The sequence below is a fragment of the Saimiri boliviensis genome, chromosome 13 (assembly GCF_048565385.1).
Source record: "Saimiri boliviensis isolate mSaiBol1 chromosome 13, mSaiBol1.pri, whole genome shotgun sequence".
NCBI classification, from domain to species: Eukaryota; Metazoa; Chordata; class Mammalia; order Primates; family Cebidae; genus Saimiri; species Saimiri boliviensis.
In genome coordinates, this window is record NC_133461.1 from 50,657,002 (window position 1) to 50,677,673 (window position 20,672).

General features: G+C 39.8%; 1 protein-coding gene and 1 long non-coding RNA gene across 4 annotated transcripts in view; one reads left to right on the forward strand and one right to left on the reverse strand.

Annotated features, from left to right (window-relative positions):
* The window catches only part of LOC141580804 (uncharacterized), a 262,687-nt gene that overhangs the window by 96,527 nt on the left and 145,488 nt on the right, over positions 1-20,672 (reverse strand). The window lies entirely within an intron of this gene.
* Positions 5,149-18,874, forward strand: AQP4 (aquaporin 4). Its single transcript, XM_010335480.3, has 6 exons — positions 5,149-5,266; positions 7,122-7,199; positions 8,391-8,805; positions 9,692-9,856; positions 10,135-10,215; positions 14,938-18,874. Exons 1-6 carry the CDS (start codon positions 5,235-5,237, stop codon positions 15,214-15,216), a joined length of 1,050 nt encoding a protein of 349 aa, XP_010333782.1. The 5' UTR covers positions 5,149-5,234; the 3' UTR covers positions 15,217-18,874.

The following is a 20,672-nucleotide window of genomic DNA, read 5'->3' on the forward strand; positions in this document are numbered from 1 at the left end:
GAGAGGAAGAGATGCCAGAATCTTTTCAACAACCTGTTCTCATGGGAACTGAGTGAGGACTCAGTTACTTCTGCAAGCATGGCACCAAGCCATCCATTAGGGATCCACCCCAATGACCCAAACACCTCCCGCCAGGCCCCACCTTCAACACTGGGGATCAGATTTCAACATGAGACTTAGAAGGGTCAAACAGACCAAAGCATCACAGAGGGCATTATAGATTTCCTATAAATTTGCAAAAACACAGAACAGATAATTATCTGTTCCATTTCACAGAGGAAGAAAACAGAGCTCCAAGAGGTCAAGGGTCTACAGCCAAGAGAAGGCAAATGATTGAGTCAAGATTGCCAACTCTTACCCTTCTTCTTCCACTACACAATGGTATCATCAACAAAATCATTACCATCACTTCATCATCATCATCATCATCATCATCATCATCATCATCAACACAGTAAGAAATTTCATAAGACATATATTCCCATAACTACGGTTTATATTTTAAAAGAGATATAAGGCGGCATCAAAACATCAGTGAATGAGTCAATACTTTACCCAGTTGTAAATGCAGAGTATCACGTAAGCTCTCAGGTTGTTTAGGGGCTTACGTGACGAGAACCAAGCAAGTGTGCCACAAGCAGGTTTCATAAAGGAGATAAATACTGAGGATCGTTTAAAGAAGAATCAGAGAATCCTGTGGCAGAGAGAGAAGGGAAGGGGATTGAGGATAAAAGAACCACCGAAGTTGGCTCCAAGGTGGGACCTGACAAGGCGTGGTCGCAGCATACTCCCTGCAGCAGAAATAGGGGTCAACGTGCAGCAAGAGATAAGAACATTCAGGAAAGATCAAACCAGTAACGCAGAGACTTGACACCTCTAAGGCCTTGTGAATTTCAGATGTGCTTTCCTGATTGTATGAATGTGGGGGAAAAAAGTACGGAGGTTAAAGAGAAGGATGCATAATTATTTAGGAAGGAAAAAGAGAAAGTGTCTGAATTATTAGCAAGGTCACCTAAGGGCATTTCTAAACCGCTTGACTGTTGCGATCAGTCATTCCTTTTTGTGGTCACAGATTATGGACACTTCTGCTCCTTTAATAAGTGTTCTGTTTCTAGCGTTATTCTGAAAGCATTTTTTTTAAACCACCTAGTTTTTGGCCTTCTCTGCCTGTCATACCCCATGCATACAGGATTTTAAACATCTTTTCTGTCCTTGAAGCTGGAAACATCTTTGTCACTCTGTTAAAAATATGGGTCCTCTGAGCCCTTCCATAATGATCACTGTAGATGACAGTGGTCACCAAAATGTTGGCTATGTTTTTAATATGTTTGAATTTAATTTAAATTCTAAAACAATCACTAGTACAGGCTACTTTCAGACAATTAACCATTTCAAACATTTTGGTCCCTCCCCCCCACCATTAAATCCCAAAGTCCTTTGCTTCCCAGAGAACTGACTGTCTACTATGGAAGTCTGAGCTGTTTTTTAAATGCCCAACCAGACTCTGAGCTGTCATATTAGCTGGGGAAGAGATAAGGTGTAAGAAAAGTATCCAGTCATCCAGCCACATTTCTGGTTTTTTGTACCAGCTTCAGATGAAATACAGTCACTCAATAAAGTCCTTCTGTTTTCTCTTTCCCTCCCTCCCGTTCTCTCTCCCTATTTGCCTAGAGAAGGGAACCCTAAACCCTTTGGAGCTTTTCCAGCAGCTCCAAAAGAATCTCTTGACTATTTTCCCAGGGAATTCCTGCCTTAAATGTCAGCAGAGTACAACTCCTCTGCCAAAGCAGAATCCGCCTGGATCTGAATCAAGAAAAATGTGCCTGCTATACCAAACATGAAAACCTGGATCTGTGGGGTGTGGGGGCACAGAGAGAGATTTACCGTGTTTGTAAGAGATTCAACAACCATCGGAAAGAGAGGTTTCCTCCAATTTACCTCACTAAGGAACAGGAAGCTAAGTTAAATACTCTGATTCCTTGCTGTTATGTGATCATTATTTTTATTTTACTCTTTCAGTGGTGAACTCCATTTCTGGAAGCCACCCCGAATTATAACCATAAGGGAAAGCCTCCTTGAAAAAGGAACGAAGTCCCATTAAGCTCTTCATCGTGATGGTTGTGGTTGTGGCTGCCGCTGCTGTTCTTGTTCTGTTTTTTTGTTTGTTTTTAATGAACATACTGATATATAAGTGCTCTGGGGGAATTCATGATGCTGAGATTCATGAAAAGCAAAGTAAGATTTATGAGTTGCGATTGAATCTGCCCCTACCAGCCTGGAGACACTTCCCGTCTGGTACTGAGGCATTGCTGGCATGTTTAGTGCTTTTGTTTCCGTTTTCAATCTCTGAACACATGAAGAAATATTAAAAGTTCTGAGGGCGAGGAAGGGAAAAGGAGTCCACAAATCCCAAAGATATACAACAGCACCCAAGGAAAATAGCATGGTGTCATAGATTAAAAATTCAGAAACAAAGTGTGTCAATTAGCTGGTGTTTGCTAAGTGCCTGTCATTTTCACTTATGCTTCTCTCTGGTTCCTCATGTGTTACTGACCCACAACTTCACCAGGCAATTGAACTAAAGGTTCACAAGGTGGTCTGGCATAAAGACAAATTTTAAATCAATGTGCCATGTAACTATCCTCCCCCAAAAGATCATGACACTATACAGTGAGAATGTTAAGAAGATTTAATTAATAAATTGTTATTCAATTTTTAATGAATTGGGCCCTTTTAAACATATCAGTGGAGGGAAAAATTAGATTCCAGCTCTCACTTGGATCCAGGTCAACGTCAAAACACTTCAGTGTAGAAGGTATTACGCATATTCACCAGACCTTCCCACCTCCTGGGGACCCACCAACACCACAAGCACGGTATCGCTGCTCTCCTCCATCATCACATTCTGCATGTAAGGCCACAGACAATCCTGTGGGAAATTTCTGCCCCTAGTCCAAAGAAAAGCCACATAAGTAGCTGGCTATGGCACAGAGCTGACAGTATCACAGGACGATCAGTAGTAGCATCTTAAGTACAAAGAAGATCATTGGCAATACTTAATAAGAAAAACTTCCTCTGGTAGGTGAAGAGTTAATCTCCAGTCAATTTTAAGCTACTCTGCTGCGAGTACTAATAAGTGTAGGAGCTGGTGCCAATGAGGGTGGCCCCTTCCTTGATGGGAACAGTCATCCCTTAGGAACTGCACTGCCAACGCATCAGCCAGCCAGAAAACAGGGAAAGAGTCTGAGAAACCGTGGTAACCAAGTTTTGCTGGCATTTTGTAAAATGGTAACTGGAACTGCCAAGGCTGTGCACAGAATGCTAATGGGCCTAGGAAACCCTGTGAAGAGTGGACCTAGGAAATGTCCACCCACCGGCCAGACCAGCAGCCCTAAGGACCCTCACTCTGTAGACTCCTGGGGATCTGCCCCCAGGACTCATTCACAAGGAAGCAGCTAAACATGGCTGCATGATGCCTTAGCTTCACAGACCTCAAAACACTTCTGACTCAAATTTCTTAGGGTCAGAGTAATTACATTTAGCACATCTGCCTAGCAAGTCACAGTTTTCCATTTGTAATAAACATTCTGCACCTTTTAAAAATCTCATTCTAAAATCCAAATGGTAAACAGCTTTAAGAATCAATATGAAATGTTTTAAGTGTTCTTTGTGGATTCACATAAATTTCCCCTGCCCCTCCCATCAGAATTTATTCTGACTTCCAAGGAGCATATTAAAGGTAGAAACCACTGATGTACAATAATCAGTGTACAACCATATTCTTGAGAACTTAAATTCAATCTTGGATAGCTGAGAATGCTTGAAACGGTAATAAAGTGCTCCTCTGAAAGTCACACTCAAATTTTTAATTCCTCTTTCTAATGAGAGCTCTTCACCCATGCCCATGTCTCAAAGCACATAAATGAAAGCAACAAAACATCAAAACTGTAGCTGGGTTTAAAAGTATAACAGTCTTTCTTCTCTCTTCTGTATTTCTTTTTTGTCATACTTCATTCTGGAAAAAGAAATATCCAATCTGAAATACAAAGTGGGAAAAGGGAGGCGTCCATAGGTACTGTGAGTTATTTTCATCGTTCTAGTTGTTGGGTTGAGTAATGGGTTCATAGATGTTCATGATACTATTTAAAAGTCATTATAATTAACTCTTAGAAAAGAAGAGGGCCATACATGCATGAGTGATGATGAGTGTCATAAACCAGGGCTTCTGATTATTCTAATCCCATGCATCTAAGGTCTATCTAAAGAAAAAATAATAAGATGGTGATGCAGGTAGCTAATGGTTAGACCTTCCAGAGTTCACCAGACTCCTTAGGCAGGGATGTCTTCATAAGCATGAAGCCTGTGCAGCTGCACAAGGTCCTGCATTTAGAAGCACCCAGCCTTTATTTATGCTCTGCTGTCACAATCTTGAAATTTTAATAATGTTTTAGCAAAGTGTCCTACATTCATTTTGCATTGGGACCAGCAAATTACATAATCACTCCTGTGACCGGGTTTCCAGATGTTACATTTACCTACAGTTCCCCATGATTTCATTCCCATCCAGCCTTGATATTTTTTAAATGTGATACTTCTTACCCCCAAATTATTAATGTAACAGTCAGGTGAGCACCCTAGAGCAGTCTTATTTCCTATGTTTCCTTATTTTTATTGTCCAAATCAGTGCTGCCTGTGTTATAAATGAAGCTGCAGTTATATACTGTGCTCAAATGCTTCTTCTCAAACCAAAAACTTCAAACAGAACTCATTAGCTCAAAAACAGTCTCTATCTCAATCTCAATTCAAATAGTCTCATCTCTATCTCAATTCATCTCAACTGCTGGATAATAACAAATTCATTTTCTAATAGTTGCCCAATTTCAACTACAACATATAACCAAACAAGACAAATTTTGGACAATTCTTCGTGGTAGGAAGAACTCAAATAAAGATTTGAGGAAATCTTCATTTTCAAAAATCACTGGCTAAAAAAAAATAAATAAACATAATATAAGTAAATGTTTTTGCATTCCTGAAATGCCCTGTGTCTACAGTGATCAGGTACAGAAAAGTTATTTCAAGTTCAAATATAACTTAGCGATTGCCACATGGTGCAGAATCTTTCCACCCCTAACACTCCAAAAACCCAATCAGACGAGTGGCCGTAATCTGACTCCCAGCACACAGGGAGCTGCGACGCAGGCAATGAGAGCTGCACTCTGGCTGGGGAAGGCATGAGTGACAGACCCACAGCAAGGCGGTGGGGGTAAGTCCTTCTTTGCCTTAAAGGAACAATGCTCAGGGCCAAAAGATGAAACTCTGTCTCTTTTATTACAGATATTTGTGCCTTCTTAGGCAAAATCTAGAAGGCAGCTATGGGGCAGGTGGGTGGTTCTTTTCAATCCAAGTACTGGGCATTTTCAGAAGAGATGCATAGAGAAGCTAGAAGAAAGGGGATGCTTTTTAGCCAAATCCTCCATATATTTGAGATCTGCAAGAGCCCAAGAAAATCACCCTATGGAGGTAAACCTAGCTATAGTATGCTTCATCAGAAAAATTATTCAACCAGATGCTCAGCTGTCCTGGAGTGGATGAGGCTGAGTGTTCAGCTAGAAAGTAATGTGTCCGATTCGGTACAACCGGGTCACATCAACAAACCCCCTTTGTTCTGGGACAAAAGAAGCAAAACAAATTGTGTTGATCATTTTCAGTGAGTGTGAACATGTAAGGCAACACTGACAATAAAGACAGGGTGCTATGGGTGACGCTGGGGTGAGAAAGCCAGAGACATGTATATGCTGCCAGCAAACTTCAGGGTTCACAGCCAACTGAGGCTGGTCCATCTGCCTAGGAAGGAGATCAGATTTCGTGGATTAAAAAGAAAAAAAAAAAAAAAGATGCTAAAGACACTCTTAAAGAGTGTGTTTATGTTTTATTTGTTTTGGTGTTTCGCACTGTGTTTTAAATTCCTCTGGCTGATGAAAATTTGAGGCTGAAAGAGCAACTGAGTTTCTTAAATTAGGTCTCTGGAGAGGTAGACAGGTGCATGAGAGACCAAGCAGGGAAAGAACTCGGGGAAATGGCAAGAGTGAGGGGCGAAAGAGCTGGGCAGGGAGGCTGGCCTTCCCTGGATCCCACCTCTCCTGCTGTCTCCTGTGTGGCTGAAAAGGACATTTCCTGCCCACCCAGCTTCCTTAGCCTCCTGCTTTATCTTCCTCCTTTTCCCCACCAACCCTGACCAAAGACAACAGCATCTGTGATCGCATTTTGTCCCCTTTGCTATCCCGGCTACAGCCCTGGGCTGCCGGTGAGTTCAGAAGTGACTCTCCTAACTTCAATGTGTGAGTTTTCTGAGTTTACCCTCTTTGGGAATATTTTTAACATCTCCTCCAGGGTTCCCTTCCTGCCCCCTTCCAAGTATCGTTTTTGTCTCTTTACATTCTCTTCCTCTAGAGAGTATGATGTCGGTTGTCATCCCACCTGGGGTTTACCGTAATTCTGAGATTTGCTTCACTGGGGCAGGGGATGACTGGGATGTGGGATGTGGCTGGCCACTCCCCGCCCCACCTTTGCCCCAGCCACCCCCCCACCCCCCACCCCCTATCCCCCCATCCCCCCATCCACCATCCCCACCCCCGCTCCCCTTAGAGCCTTCCTGCCACGCGGGCTTGGGCAGAAAAGGATTTCTCTCTAAAGCAAAGCCCCATAGCAAACTAAAGGCTAGGCTGAGCTCGAAAGGTCAAGGGAGCATTCCCTCACCGTTTTTGGCACTGCACTTCCTCACTACCCATGCAGAAAGCAAGCTCCCGGGAACGTTAAGTGACATGGAGAAATGAGGGCCCCACAATCTGTGAAAGGGAAAGCCACAATAATCCTAATCTCTTAAAGTACTTGGCTTTCTCGCCTAACCCCTTACAGGGTCCTCTGCGATTAGATTCTCGGGTAACTGCTCTCCATAATTCTTGGCTGTCATGAGTATCACAGGCAAAGGACAAGGGCAAAAGTCTTAGATAATAGGGTAACTGGGGTAATTGATCCCCCAAAAGGAGAATCCTAGCCATTTCATGCCAGAATGAGCAGTTAGCATCAGTATCTTTAAACCACCCTTCTCTGTTCCGAAGGCATTTCGATTGGAGGAAGAAAGCGCCCTCCCTCTCCAGACTGCCTGCCCACCATCCTCCCACGAGAAGCTCCGCAAGGTGAGACACGCGGTCCTCTAAGCCCATGTAGCAAAGCCATCAAGAAGGCCTTATAGAAAAGCCGTTTTCCATAGAGCATTTTCAGGAGCCCAAGGTTTCCCTGGCCACACCCCCTCTTCCTGACTCCCCAGCTCTGCCCCATGAAGGCCGGGAGGGTACGGGGCATTGCTGGCACACCCCAGCCTCCAGGCTCCCTTTGGCAGGTTTATCTGTGCGGTACGGTCAAAGACAAGGGGTGAGAGAGGGTCGGGCACGAGGAGAGGCTGCCCTTCCTCCCCTAAAAGCATCCCCACCCCCATCTCTCCCCACCTCCAGCGGCCAGGATGCAACCGCGCGGGCCGGCCGGCTCCCGGGGCCGCTGCGGTGTGTATGTGCGCACCTGGCCGCCGCCCGGGAGCCTGGCACGGGCCGGGAACGGCCGCTGCTCCGTCCCCTGAGAGGCGCTCCAGGCTCCCTGGGGACGGAGGTTGACACGTCCCCGTGCCTCGCTCTCAGATCTGGGCGGTGCGCGCTGTCCCTTGGGCGGCCTCAGCTTCGGGGCTCCTCCCGCTGGCAGCCTGCTCAGTCCTGGCGCACAGGAGAGGGAGGGAGCGTCGCTGTCCCCGCCGAGGCCCAGCCCGTTCCCGTCGCCCACGCCAGTTACCAGAAGTTCCTCTCCCCTCAATGAGTTCATTTTCTCAAGCACCCTGGCTTCCTAGAAGGCTTCCCCTTAATCCAGAGTCTGGGGGGAGGGGGAGATTTTCAGAATGCCATTGCAAAGCAATGAGTGCAAAGCTAGAAAAGATTAAATGACCCCCCCAACCTTGTTTTAATGCTTTATGTTCAAAATATAAGTGGCATAGAAAATGTACTTGAAACTTTAAAACTTGCTCTAAGGGAATTAAGTACAAGGTAAATATATTTTATTCTTCATCTTCTAAGGAATTTGATTTAGACATTTCCCTTTCTAGGGACAGTTTGGATAATTTTCCAGTGAAATTGGATGATCTTTGAATATTCAATCAAAGGAGACTAGAATAATCTCCTGACTATTCATGAAAGAGCTTTTCCAGAAGCATTCTTTCTTGGTGCACAAATCACGCTCAGCAGTCCCTGCCCGCAGGAACCCATGATGGCAGGACCTGTTCCCCTCACCTAGATTCATAAACCTAGGTGTAGTGGCTTCTGATACTGATTTGTTTCTCTTTTCAGTAAGTGTGGACCTTTGTGTACAAGAGAGAACATCATGGTGGCTTTCAAAGGAGTCTGGACTCAAGCTTTCTGGAAAGCAGTCACAGCGGAATTTCTGGCCATGCTTATTTTTGTTCTCCTCAGTCTGGGATCCACCATCAACTGGGGTGGAAGAGAAAAGCCTTTACCGGGCGACATGGTTCTCATCTCCCTTTGCTTTGGACTCAGCATTGCAACCATGGTGCAGTGTTTTGGCCACATCAGCGGCGGCCACATCAACCCTGCAGTGACTGTGGCCATGCTGTGCACCAGGAAGATCAGCATCGCCAAGTCCGTCTTCTACATCGCAGCCCAGTGCCTGGGGGCCATCATTGGAGCAGGAATCCTTTACTTGGTCACACCTCCCAGTGTGGTGGGAGGCCTGGGGGTCACCATGGTAGGGTCTTCAGCAATTTTCAAACTAGGACTCCAAGCCTCTTGCCAACTATTTGCTAAATGATGCCTTGGTAGCTAGCATGAGAGACATCCCTAAAAGAGCTAATTCACTCCTAGGGAATTTTTGATGATTCTTAATAGAGTGAAAACTGATTCTGACAGCATTTATGTATATCTGCAGGAAATCATTGTTTGCTCTTGAATTCCTTAAAAATAACCAAATCTAGATGGTCCAAAAATTGTGTTGGTTTTTCCTCTCCTTCTCTCATTCCAGTTACTACATTGACTTTATATTTAGCTTAACACATTTTTCTTACAATTATTTGTTCACTAGCAGAAAAAAAAAACTATTTTTTGTCATGTTCATAAGATGTAAAATGATCTACATAAAGGGTTACACTTAAAAAAACAGACATCTGATCTTCATTTTGTTCTTAGCTGATTAGGAGTATCAGTTGTTAGCTCAGCATCAGGGCTGATTAAAAAAAAACTCACATGGCTTAAATTTTAATTGAAATATATATTAATTAATTTAAACCTAATTAATGGATTTAATCATTGCCTTATAAAACTACAAGGCTCTCAAGAAATTCTTTTACAAGTTAAGTGCTGCAGTGGCACAACTTGCTTCCTTTGTAGAAAAGGACATTCAGCACAAACTCCTGCTTAGTCATCGTAAGAGTAATTATCTGTAATGACGCAAAATGAATATAAATTTATTCCTTCCTTTTTGGGGGGTGAGAGAAGGAAGGTCTCAATTGAAGGTGGGATAAAAGACTTACCTTTGCTTTTTACAGGGATAAATTGTGCCTTTCACGATGATATTAATACATTTTCATTGAAAATACTCTTGCTTCAATTCTGATGGAATATTTTTCTCTCTCTAGGTTCACGGAAATCTTACTGCTGGTCATGGTCTCCTAGTTGAGTTGATAATCACATTTCAATTGGTGTTTACTATTTTTGCCAGCTGTGATTCCAAACGGACTGATGTCACTGGCTCAATAGCTTTAGCAATTGGATTTTCTGTTGCAATTGGACATTTATTTGCAGTAAGTTTCCAAGTCCATTTAAATGATTGATCCCATCTCATTTATCCTCACTCTAGCTGGCCTGAAGATGATGTGTTTTATAGCAGTGGCTCTTTAGTATCCAACCATGACTGTCCATTTTAGGTTATAATTTTTCCAACTGTGCAATAAGAATGTTGATATAGCTGCTAACATCTTGAGGTTTCTCTAAGTGACAAATGATAGCAAGTTTCAATGAATGATACTCACTAGTAGCCCTGTTTCAGCAATGTCTCAAGTTGTTTTCTTGTTTCCTATAGATCAATTATACTGGAGCCAGCATGAATCCCGCCCGATCCTTTGGACCTGCCGTTATCATGGGAAACTGGGAAAACCACTGGGTAACCCTCATATTGATAGTTCCTATCTTCCTGCAGTTGAGGACAATTACCTATGGGGTCTCTTTTAGCTTTCATTATTTTGCTTACTAGTTTCTCTTGATTTCTCCAACTTTGACCTTCACTTCATTACATCTTTCATAAAGATTAGGGAAAGACTAGCAAAGATCTGCTGCAAAACATCTCTTCTATCTGTTCTCGGCCTTCAGTAATAGTCTTTTCCTTTTTTATTTTTTATTTTTTGTCTTTTTGTTTTTTTCCTTTTTGTGGAGAATGGGGTCTTGCTAAATTGCCCAGGCAGGTCTCGAACTCCTGGGCTCAAGCTATCCTCCCGCCTCTGCACGATTTTAGACACTGTATCTGACAGATTGCAGCAGAATACGTTGTATATAGAGGTTGCCTATGTGGAACAAGTTAAAGTCAGCATGGTGTAGGTAATATGGTGTTTAAATAATTGAAAGTAAAGTATTCTCAGCAATAACAAAAAAAAAACTTGCAAAAAAAAATACAAATGAATGAAATACTTAAAAGTGCTGCCCATAGCAAAGATATTTACCCTTTTTCATTTACAAATGCATAAACTCAATTAATAGTGTGTAAGTTGCAAGTACTTGAACTGCAGATGGTGTCAAATAATGCAAACGTTTATGCTATTATCACCATAACCATAACTGGAAAAATAAATGACTCTCAGAAAAGGCTCACTTTTCAGTCTCAAGCCTAACCTATTATAAATAAATATTTATTAATGTGGTGGTGATGCTTCCAGAGAATAGCAGTGTCCATTTCAAAATATTATAATTAACTTTGTTTTAGCTGTTTTCTACAGCAAAGGAATTTAAATCCTTTAAAATTAAATAAGTAATGCAGCAGTTATGAAGGCCACTAACATGCTAACTTATAATAACCAATAAAAATATGAGACCTGTAAGCCTGCTTCAAAGAGGCTAGCTTTTATTGTAATTTATATACTGCAAGTATCACTTACAACTTTTAAAAATTCATGAATATAACAAAATATGTCCCTTGTGTTTATGCAGACAGTGATTACTAACCTAGTCACAGCCAGCCATCTATGGTATACGCTGCAAATGACAAGAAAATGCACCACTGCTATGTGCTTTCACTTCTGAGAAAAATGTACCAAATCTTTAAAAGTCATCTATACCATTAAATAACAGAATGAGAGTCAGTGTTCAAACCAAGACTTGGCCAACAGTGCCATCCATGAGACTAGTTATTTTGCCACAGATACCTCCATTTATGTCTCAAAAAATATTACCACATTAATAGAAATGGAAATTTTTAGTGAGTAGTATTTGATCTTTTTTTTTCTTTTTCTTGAGATGGAGTCTTGCTCTGTCACCCAGACTGGAGTGCAGTGGTGTGATCTTGGCTCACTGCAACCTCCTTCTCCTGGGTTCAAGTGATTCTCCTACCTCAGCCTCTTGAGTAGCTGGGATTACAGGCACCGACCACCACACCTAGCTAATTTTTGTATTTTTTCATAGAGACGGGGTTTCACCATTTGCCCAGGCTGGTCTGGAACTCCAGACCTTAGGTGATCCTCCCGCCTTGGCTTCTCAAAGTGCTGGGATTGCAGGTGTAAGCCACAGTGCCCAGCCATGATCTTATAATGAAAATACAAGTTTCACTTCAACTTACTAAATTGAAACTGTTTTATAATTAACAACTTTTAGTTAAATATATGAGCACTTGAAAATATAGATGAAAATATATTTTATTAATTACTTGTCGGTTGCAGTAAGTTAGTTAAATTTTAAATAGATAGTAGAAAAATTCTTAGATTATTGATTAAATCAAGTTTCCCCGTGTTATATTATACCAAACTTAATTCTGAAAATGAATGTCCATTTTTGTAGCAATGGTTGTATGAAATTTAGAACTAATTTAAAGTGTATTTTTAGGTAGATAGATTAGGAATAACATTAAAATATTATTTCTGTATATTGTAATGATATTGCTTTCATTTTCTTTATTCTTTTACACATTTTTCTAGATTTTTAGCAATAAAGATTTTTTAAAGTACATATGACTTCATTTTGAAATAGCAACTTGACAATGAGATTTGTTTATTTTTGAGAACACGCAGCTAGGTACTATATTCACAGATGTTTTGGAAAGGGTAGTAATTATTTTACCGTTCTAGTCTCCCTTGTGGGATTTGTAGCTTGTGGAGTTAGTATATGTCTAATGAGACCTTACTAAAGGAACAAAGAGCAAAGACATTTAGAGGAGGGCTCCCATTTCTCCTTCAAAAGGGCATAGAGAAGATAAAGGCTCATATGGTTTCTTTCATGTTCAAGAGAAGGAACTTGATTCTTCCAGCCACTCTAGCAACAGTTTCCCTGTAAATGTTATGTCTTCAGCGTGAGCTGAAGTTTGAATTTTCTTTAAATCTTACAACAAGGATGCAAACTGAGATTAATTTGCAGAGGGTGTTTTAAACAAAAAAGCAAGGCCGGGCACGGTGGCTCAAGCCTGTAATCCCAGCACTTTGGGAGGCCGAGGCGGATGGATCACGAGGTCAAGAGATCAAGACCATCCTGGTCAACATGGTGAAACCAAGTCTCTACTAAAAATACAAAAAATTAGCTGGGCATGGTGGCGCATGCCTGTAATCCCAGCTACTCAGGAGGCTGAGGCAAGAGAATTGCCTGAACCCAGGAGGCGGAGGTTGCAGTGAGCCGAGATCACGCCATTGCACTCCAGCCTGGGTAACAACAGCAAAACTCCGTCTCAAAATAAAAAAAAAAAAAAAGAAAAAAGCATCCATCATATATTTTTTTCAAATGAGTGTGTAGTATAGTTGAAAACAGTATACTACAGTGTTTCGAACAGTGTTTCAAAAGGCAGGTTTTCATTTTGTTTTGGGCTGGTTTGAGGGCTTTTTGTTTATTTGTTTGTTGTTTTTTGTTTGAAGACAGGGTCTTACTCTGTTTCTCAGGCTGGAGTGCAGTGGCATGATCATGGCTCACTGCAGCCTCAGTCTCCCTGGGCTCTAGTGATCCTCCTTCTCAGCCTCCCAAGTAGCTGGGACTACAGGTGCACACCACCAAGCTCGGCTAATTATTTTTTTGTATTTTGTAGCGACAGGGTTTCACCGTGTTGCTCAGGCTGAATTGAACTCAAGCGATCCAACCCCTTGGCCTCTCAAAGTGCTGGGATTATAGGCATGAGCTACTGTGCCCAGCCTCAGATGAGAGGTTTGAAGTCAGACAGATCGGAAATTTCAGCTCAACCATTTGCTAATCATAAAATTTTAAGCATCTTCTTACCCTCTCAGAGTGTCACTCTTCTTTTCATAAAACGGGAAGAATAATAATATTTATCTCATAGGTTACTGTTAGAATTAAATGAGATTATACAAGAAAAGTGCTAAGTATGGCTGGTTCAGGGACAGTGCTCAACAAACAGGGTTTCTGTTGCCTAAGTGCATCTGTTAAATAAATGTCTCATATTCTACAGAACATATGTGCTCTAAAGCAAATGCCTGCAGTTCATTCAAACTCAAAACTTTGTTCTAGGTGCATAATTAATACATACTACTAATTTCCATTTACGGAAATCCTATGGAATTGCTACTTCTCAACTAGCCATAAACTCATGTCTTTTCACCAAACCACCATCGTAAGAACATAGATGAAAGCTATCTGCACAGTAATGAACACATGAGGTTTTCATTTAAATCAAATCACCAATTTTTGGAAGCCTGAAATGGAACAGATTACTATGAACTAAAAACTATTCAGTACTTTACAAGTATTATTATATCTAATTTTTTTACCCCATGAGGTTTGTATTATTATAATCCCCACTTTACAGATGAGGAAATTAAGGCTTTTAAAGTTAAGTAACTGATGCAAGCACTCAAATTTTCTAAGTGGTGAAGCTGGGTTGGCTTTGATCATGCTAACCTGAATAACTGAATCCCCAGAAGATAAAGTCTGTATTATAATCATGATGGTGCAAGACACCAGTCTGAGATGGCAATATTGAGAAAAGAAAAGGACACTCCAGAAATTCTTTTTTTTTTCTATATTTGTTAAAGAATTATTAGTGCACTTAGTTTGCAGTACTACCAAAGAGGAGCTATCTTTATATTAATGATTATCATAAGATGGAAAGAACATAATTAATGAAAAGAGGAAAAGAGACAAAAAGTTCTTTCTTGTTTTCTGTTCAAATGCTGTTTAATAATTCATGGATCTCTGATGAAGATTTGGTGTATTGGCCAGGCGCGGTGGCTCACGCCTGTAATCCTAGCACTTTGGGAGGCCGAGGCGGGCAGATCACGAGGTCAAGAGATCAAGACCATCCTGGTCAACATGGTGAAACCCCGTCTCTACTAAAAATACAAAAAAAAAAAAAATTAGCTGGGCATGGTGGCGTGTGCCTGTAATCCCAGCTACTCAGGAGGCTGAGGCAGGAGAATTGCCTGAACCCAGGAGGCGGAGGTTGCGGTGAGCCGAGATCGTGCCACTGCACTCCAGCCTGGGTAACAAGAGTGAAACTCCGTCTCAAAAAAAAAAAAAAAAAAAAAAAAGATTTTGGTGTGTTTTCTTATTTCCTCTCCAATTCCCCTCTTTTGGATGCGTGACACAAAGCACTCTTAATTTAACCCAGCTAGATTCTATATTCATGAGCTGCCAATGGAATCGTTTTTTTCTACGTATACTCTATCCTCTTCCATCTTTTCCTTAGATATACTGGGTTGGCCCTATCATAGGAGCTGTCCTCGCTGGCGGCCTTTATGAGTACGTCTTCTGTCCAGATGTTGAACTCAAACGTCGTTTTAAAGAAGCCTTCAGCAAAGCCGCCCAGCAAACAAAAGGAAGCTACATGGAGGTGGAGGACAACAGGAGTCAGGTAGAGACGGATGACCTGATTCTAAAACCTGGAGTGGTGCATGTGATTGACATTGACCGGGGAGAGGAGAAGAAGGGGAAAGACCAGTCCGGAGAGGTACTGTCTTCAGTATGACTAGAAGATCGCACTGAAAGCAGACAAGACCCCTTAGAACTGTCCTCAGATTTCCTTCCACCCATTAAGGAAACAGATTTGCTATAAATTACACATGTGCAGGTTTGTTGTTTCATGTCCTATTAGTCTAAATAATAAATATTTCATTATTTAGCAAGGAGGAAAGAAAGAAATCTATTGTGAATTTCAAATTAAAAAAAGAAATAGTTTTAAAATATCCTTACACAAATATATATCTATTTTACCTAGTTACTGTTCGTTAACAACCAATTCTAAATGTGTGTCAAGATTTGGTTAAGTCTTGCCTGATAGAACTCAAAAGATGTATCTATCAGCTTATTTCTCCTCTACTGGGATATTAGTATGGTCAATTCTTATTTGATTATGTATTCTGTTAAACTGAGTTTAACAATGGCAAAATACAGTATATCCCAGTCATGCACATTCAAGAGAGAAAATATAGTGATTTCTTTTATAAGCAATCCCTTATTTATAGACTACCTCAGCAAAAGAGCATTAGCAAGTGTTACTGCTAATTAGTTGTTTCCATCTATATTACAAATACCCAAGTTTAAATTCTAACTTCAATTCATAATATTTCTTCTTCCTCCTCAATGCCCAAGGTAATGTGGAACTAAAGCCCAGAAATTTGAGAACAATATTCAGAAACTCTTCCCAAATCATAAGGGCACCTATTGAGATTCAAGACAAGCAGATTTGTAAAATCTTGTAGACACAGAGGAAAAGTTACCATCATATAAAAATCACAAACAAAAAGGAAATCTGTATTCTGGTATCAAATGGTTGATCTGTTTTCAGTGCACACCCTCAAATGCACCACACAAGTTTAACAATCTAAGCTTTTAACCCCTTTATCACTTTGCTTATTTTTTAAAAATTTATTGTCAAAACTGGGGATTTTTGTTTGTAACTTTGGTTACCTATATTTAAACATTAACTGAGACATATTTTTGATAACAAGAACATTGCTAGTTGAGTCCTGGCTTTTTGTTGATTACTAAGTTTTGCTTACTCTAGAAGGTGTAAAATGATCCTGCCCTGTCCCAATCTCTGTACTCTTACTTCTCATAACATTTGTTGATAATGTTTACTCCAAATGTAGTGATATTTGATTGAATTAAAATGCCTGACAGACAAGGTACGAGATGGTTGCAGAATAAAAGGGTGAAGACATCAGATCACTCTGTATTCAAAGCTTACTAGACAACCAATCTTTCATTTCTGGATATATTGTTCATAACCCAACACATTTTTTAAGTATTTTTGCTACTGACTTATTTATTTGTCAAAATAATTTGTTTTTCTGTCCTACTTTGCCTTTTGTCAGTAGAATGTTCTCCAGAAACCCCAGTTTCTGTCATCTTAACTGTCTAGTCTAGCTGTTATCTTAGACAAAGAGCTGCAAATGTCAATTTCACCGAACAAAAGCTGTTAGAAGTAAAGCAGAAACCCATCACTGCAAGGAGTGACTGATAAATAACTGATGATCAAGGGCTGTCTTCTCTCAAGAATGGTTCCAACTATGTGTCAGTTTTTAGTGTTAATGGCAGTTGTGTGTCTGTGGCAGTGAGATAATGGACCATTATTAAACCTGATTCTCTTCGGTGCTAGGAAAGAGTAATGTGTGAGATTCCCAGAGAGTCATCACACCAGTGTTATGCCTGGGAGTACCACTGGCATACCGCAGGTGCCTAAATCCCGGGCCCCTTTCTCAGGGGGCGTGGCCACACCACACACTGCATCAGTGGTTACTTCCTGGCTGGGACGGCACCTATAGAAACTAGGTGCAAGTCTCCCAGACATGGTTTGCACCATCATTTCAAATGTTTGCACAATATGCCACTTAGAGGCTTAAAATCAGGGTGGTTCAGTTCAAAACGTAATATCCACCATCAGCAAACATGTCAGTTTAAAATGTTTGGTTAACAAGGAAGTGTTAAACAGATTTTTTGAATACACTTATAATATTCTGGCTTATAATCATTTTTATTCTGCCATATGGTTTATTTCATATACACTCACTTCCAATTATAGCATTCAATAAGTTAGGGTTAAAAAGTGAATGATGTTTTTGTAATTTGTTTTCTAGTAGATAGCAGAGAGCCTGGCACATAGTAGGTATTCAAAACAAGTGTGTTAATTAATAAAAATATATAAATCTCATTTGGGATCTAAGAATATAAATAATTTTCTTTTAATCTTTATTTTGCTCAATATTTAATAGGAAGCATGATTTCAAGGATTACTAAAGGAAGGCAATATAAACGTGAAAAACATAAAATATATTTTTGCATTCTACTATTTCTAGGGGCATGAAGTGAATGAAAGCTTTAGCACTTTTTTTCCCCCTACATATGAGACAACATATTTTGTATTTGACTCAAGGCTCTGCCAGTAAAAAGTAATGAAATTGTACCTTTCTAATGACATCTAGGCAGCAGGGGTCTATCGCCTTGTGGATGGCACCAAATTATCCAAGTGTATTAGGAGACTGAGGCTTTTTTCTTTAATCCCTTCTTATTAATGAAGTGCATAGTGCTACTCCCAGGAGACCACTGCTGACAGATACACAGAGAGGAGATCAGAGAGGAAAAACTGGGAAGATATAAATGAATTATACGCAGCCAAGAAACAATGCCAACTCTCTTTTCCCTAAGGAAGAGTATAAGTACCCCAAAATTGTAAGGTGGTCTCTACACTGAAAACGTACATAGTTTGTCAGAAGAGTACAAAAGGGAAAGAGTCCTATTTTAAGCTTTCAGGCTTTCTTAAAAACTTGGGGACCAGAATTAGAATGTATGTTTCCATTGTTGAAGATAACATTTTCTTCAAAGAGCCTTAACCTTTTACAAGGGAAGGAAATATTTTCTGGACCTAAGTAGTTGCTGAAATTGAAGATTCCTACACTTTATTTCTTCCATTGATTCTTTTCCTAAAGCCTTATACTATCTTTTTACTATCTAAGCCTTTTCCTAATGCAGTGCATAGGTGCTAGCTAGAGCTGCTGCTTAGTATTGAAGATTTTAGAAAGAGATTGAAAATCTTTGGAAAACATATGTGATGAAATTGAGCTATATTATTTATTAGAGATCTGATTCCAAAGAGCACAGAATACTGTTCTCAGACCGTGAAACCAGACAACACAGGTATTGGTTTAAACTGAAAATTCCAAAATACAGCAGTTAATTCAAATGCTAAGATGAATCCTGGAAGGCCTCCAATTACAGCACGTTGACACCAACCTCACATGTTACGAATATTTCACAGAGAAACTGCCTTTGTGACAAAGACGGCAGTCTGGGGGGAGCCGACAACCTTATCAAACAATAGAAAGGCCAATATAAATTCATTATAAGCACTATAGAATATGCAAACTTGGAACATTTTATACCTAAAAGTAATTCTGTCTTTCCTAATGTGTTTTTACCATGAAAATTATGAGGAAGATGTGGTTACTATTTGGAAAGTGTAATGTAACAAAACTCTTTCTTTACCACAAATGTTGTGAGTTGAGTACTTTACAGATTGCCCCACAGGAGCAGCAGCATTTGAAACCCATAATTCTTTGAAATAAATGAAAGACATTTAATTTAAGGATCAAAAACTGGGGCCATTTTTGCAAATGACTACCTATACCCTATGAAAATACATTTCAAAAACTGTTATGTGCAGTGAACACTAAATTTAAGAGCAGTTACAGTGTGACCTACTCATATTAAAAAGCAAAGAACTAAAAAACACACTAAATTTATGTAACCCATTGGAATGAATTTCTAGATTCTCTTCAGGATTAATTAAATAAACATGCAATTTATGAAAATATATAAACAATTATTTATCACTTTTATGACCCAAATCACAATAAAATTGTCATTTAGGATAAACTGGGGAGAATAGACTGAACATATGGTTATATTCACAGTTATTTATTAACTTAAGTGCTATTCCAACATTAGAGCTAACGTTAAAAAGATTTAAACTGAAATGTCTAATATTTGGAATAATATATTAAAGTATTAGCATTGTGGTTGATTTTCACAAATTATGTTGCATCTTGTACTACTAAGCTTACGAAAATAAACTTTTGGATGTTTTAAAAGGTAAACATTATGTTTAATGAAGTTAAAAATTCATCTGTAGTTAGATCTTAAGATCATCCTTTAGAATGATCGGGAGGTTTAGATATTTGAGTATAATCAACCCCAAAGGAAATGGTGGTAGGCCCATGAAATCAAATGCATTTTTTGAAAGCCTGCAGAGTATACAGGGAGTGAAAATTGTGTTTGTACAGGCTGAATTCAAAATGTCCACATCTCTGCAAAATAAACCATTGGATATCAGCTATCATTACAGTGAATCTAAAAGTGAAGACACAAACAACTGTGACTGGTATTGCTAAATAAATGATCCGTCCTCAGGCCATTTGGCAGATTCTGCCTACCCAGATGGATAATGTAGGCTCAGTGAGTTCTGGTTTAACCCCCCGAGTTCTTGGTTTGAGGGGCTTCTCAATTTTGACAGGTTACACACTCCCAGTGGAAGACTGAAGACAATCATGTATGTAGTGTACAACCCATCAGATGAGTGGTGAGTGATGCCTCAGGAGGCAGGTGGACATGTACCTCACTTACGGCATTGGTCACACTGTAGTGAAATCATTGGTTGTGGGTGTCCGGCTCCTCCACTAGATTCTAAACTCCTTAAAGACTGACTCTGTCCTATTTATTCTGTATCTTCCCCACTCCCACCTCCACTCCTTGGCACTGACATGAGGCTTGACTTTTCAATCAATAGTGCTTGTTCCACAGATAAAGAAAGAAAGTAATTAATATCTTAATCATTAGGAAATGTCAAAAACACTACTCTTCAATCTGGTTGGTTTTTGCTGCATAGATGTATGTTCACTATTTGAATTCTTATAGTTCCAGGTAGAAGCCCAAAATTAGCTCAAACTCTAAAGAAAAAAGGAAATGCACACAAAGAATAAAACACTAATTGGATTTCTAAAATTTATACCTAATGTGTAGGCAACTAGACATGTTTTCATTGCTATATTTATACAATGGCCAGATGTTAGATGAAATTTAGCTCAATGAGTACTTCACCAAAAAGAAAAAAAAAAAGTGTTTTAACAAGTATAGAAAGCCACAGATACAAATGTCAGCTTGCTTTTGGATAATTATCCCATTTGGAAAATGTCCAAAACAATGTTACCTAAATTAATTCTTACTATTTTTCAGTTTTTCCACTTCTTCAATCTTTGGGTTTAAGGCAACATTAAGAACTCTAAAAAGCTAAGTTGAATTCTTCAATTTCCACATGCTCAGAAATCTCTGAGAAATGATGATGATGTCTGTAACCTTTTTGCATACCACATGCCTGGTGCTCAATAAATGCAAGATAGATGGATGGGTACATGGGTGAATGGATGGATG

Excerpts from the sequence above, each read along its gene's own strand:
- AQP4 (XM_010335480.3), top strand. The coding sequence starts at position 5,235 with ATGAGTGACAGACCCACAGCAAGGCGGTGGGG. Across the intron at positions 5,267-7,121 it reads CCCACAGCAAGGCGGTGGGG|GCATTTCGATTGGAGGAAGA; the intron begins GTAAGTCCTTCT and ends TCTGTTCCGAAG. Across the intron at positions 10,216-14,937 it reads GAAACTGGGAAAACCACTGG|ATATACTGGGTTGGCCCTAT; the intron begins GTAACCCTCATA and ends TCTTTTCCTTAG.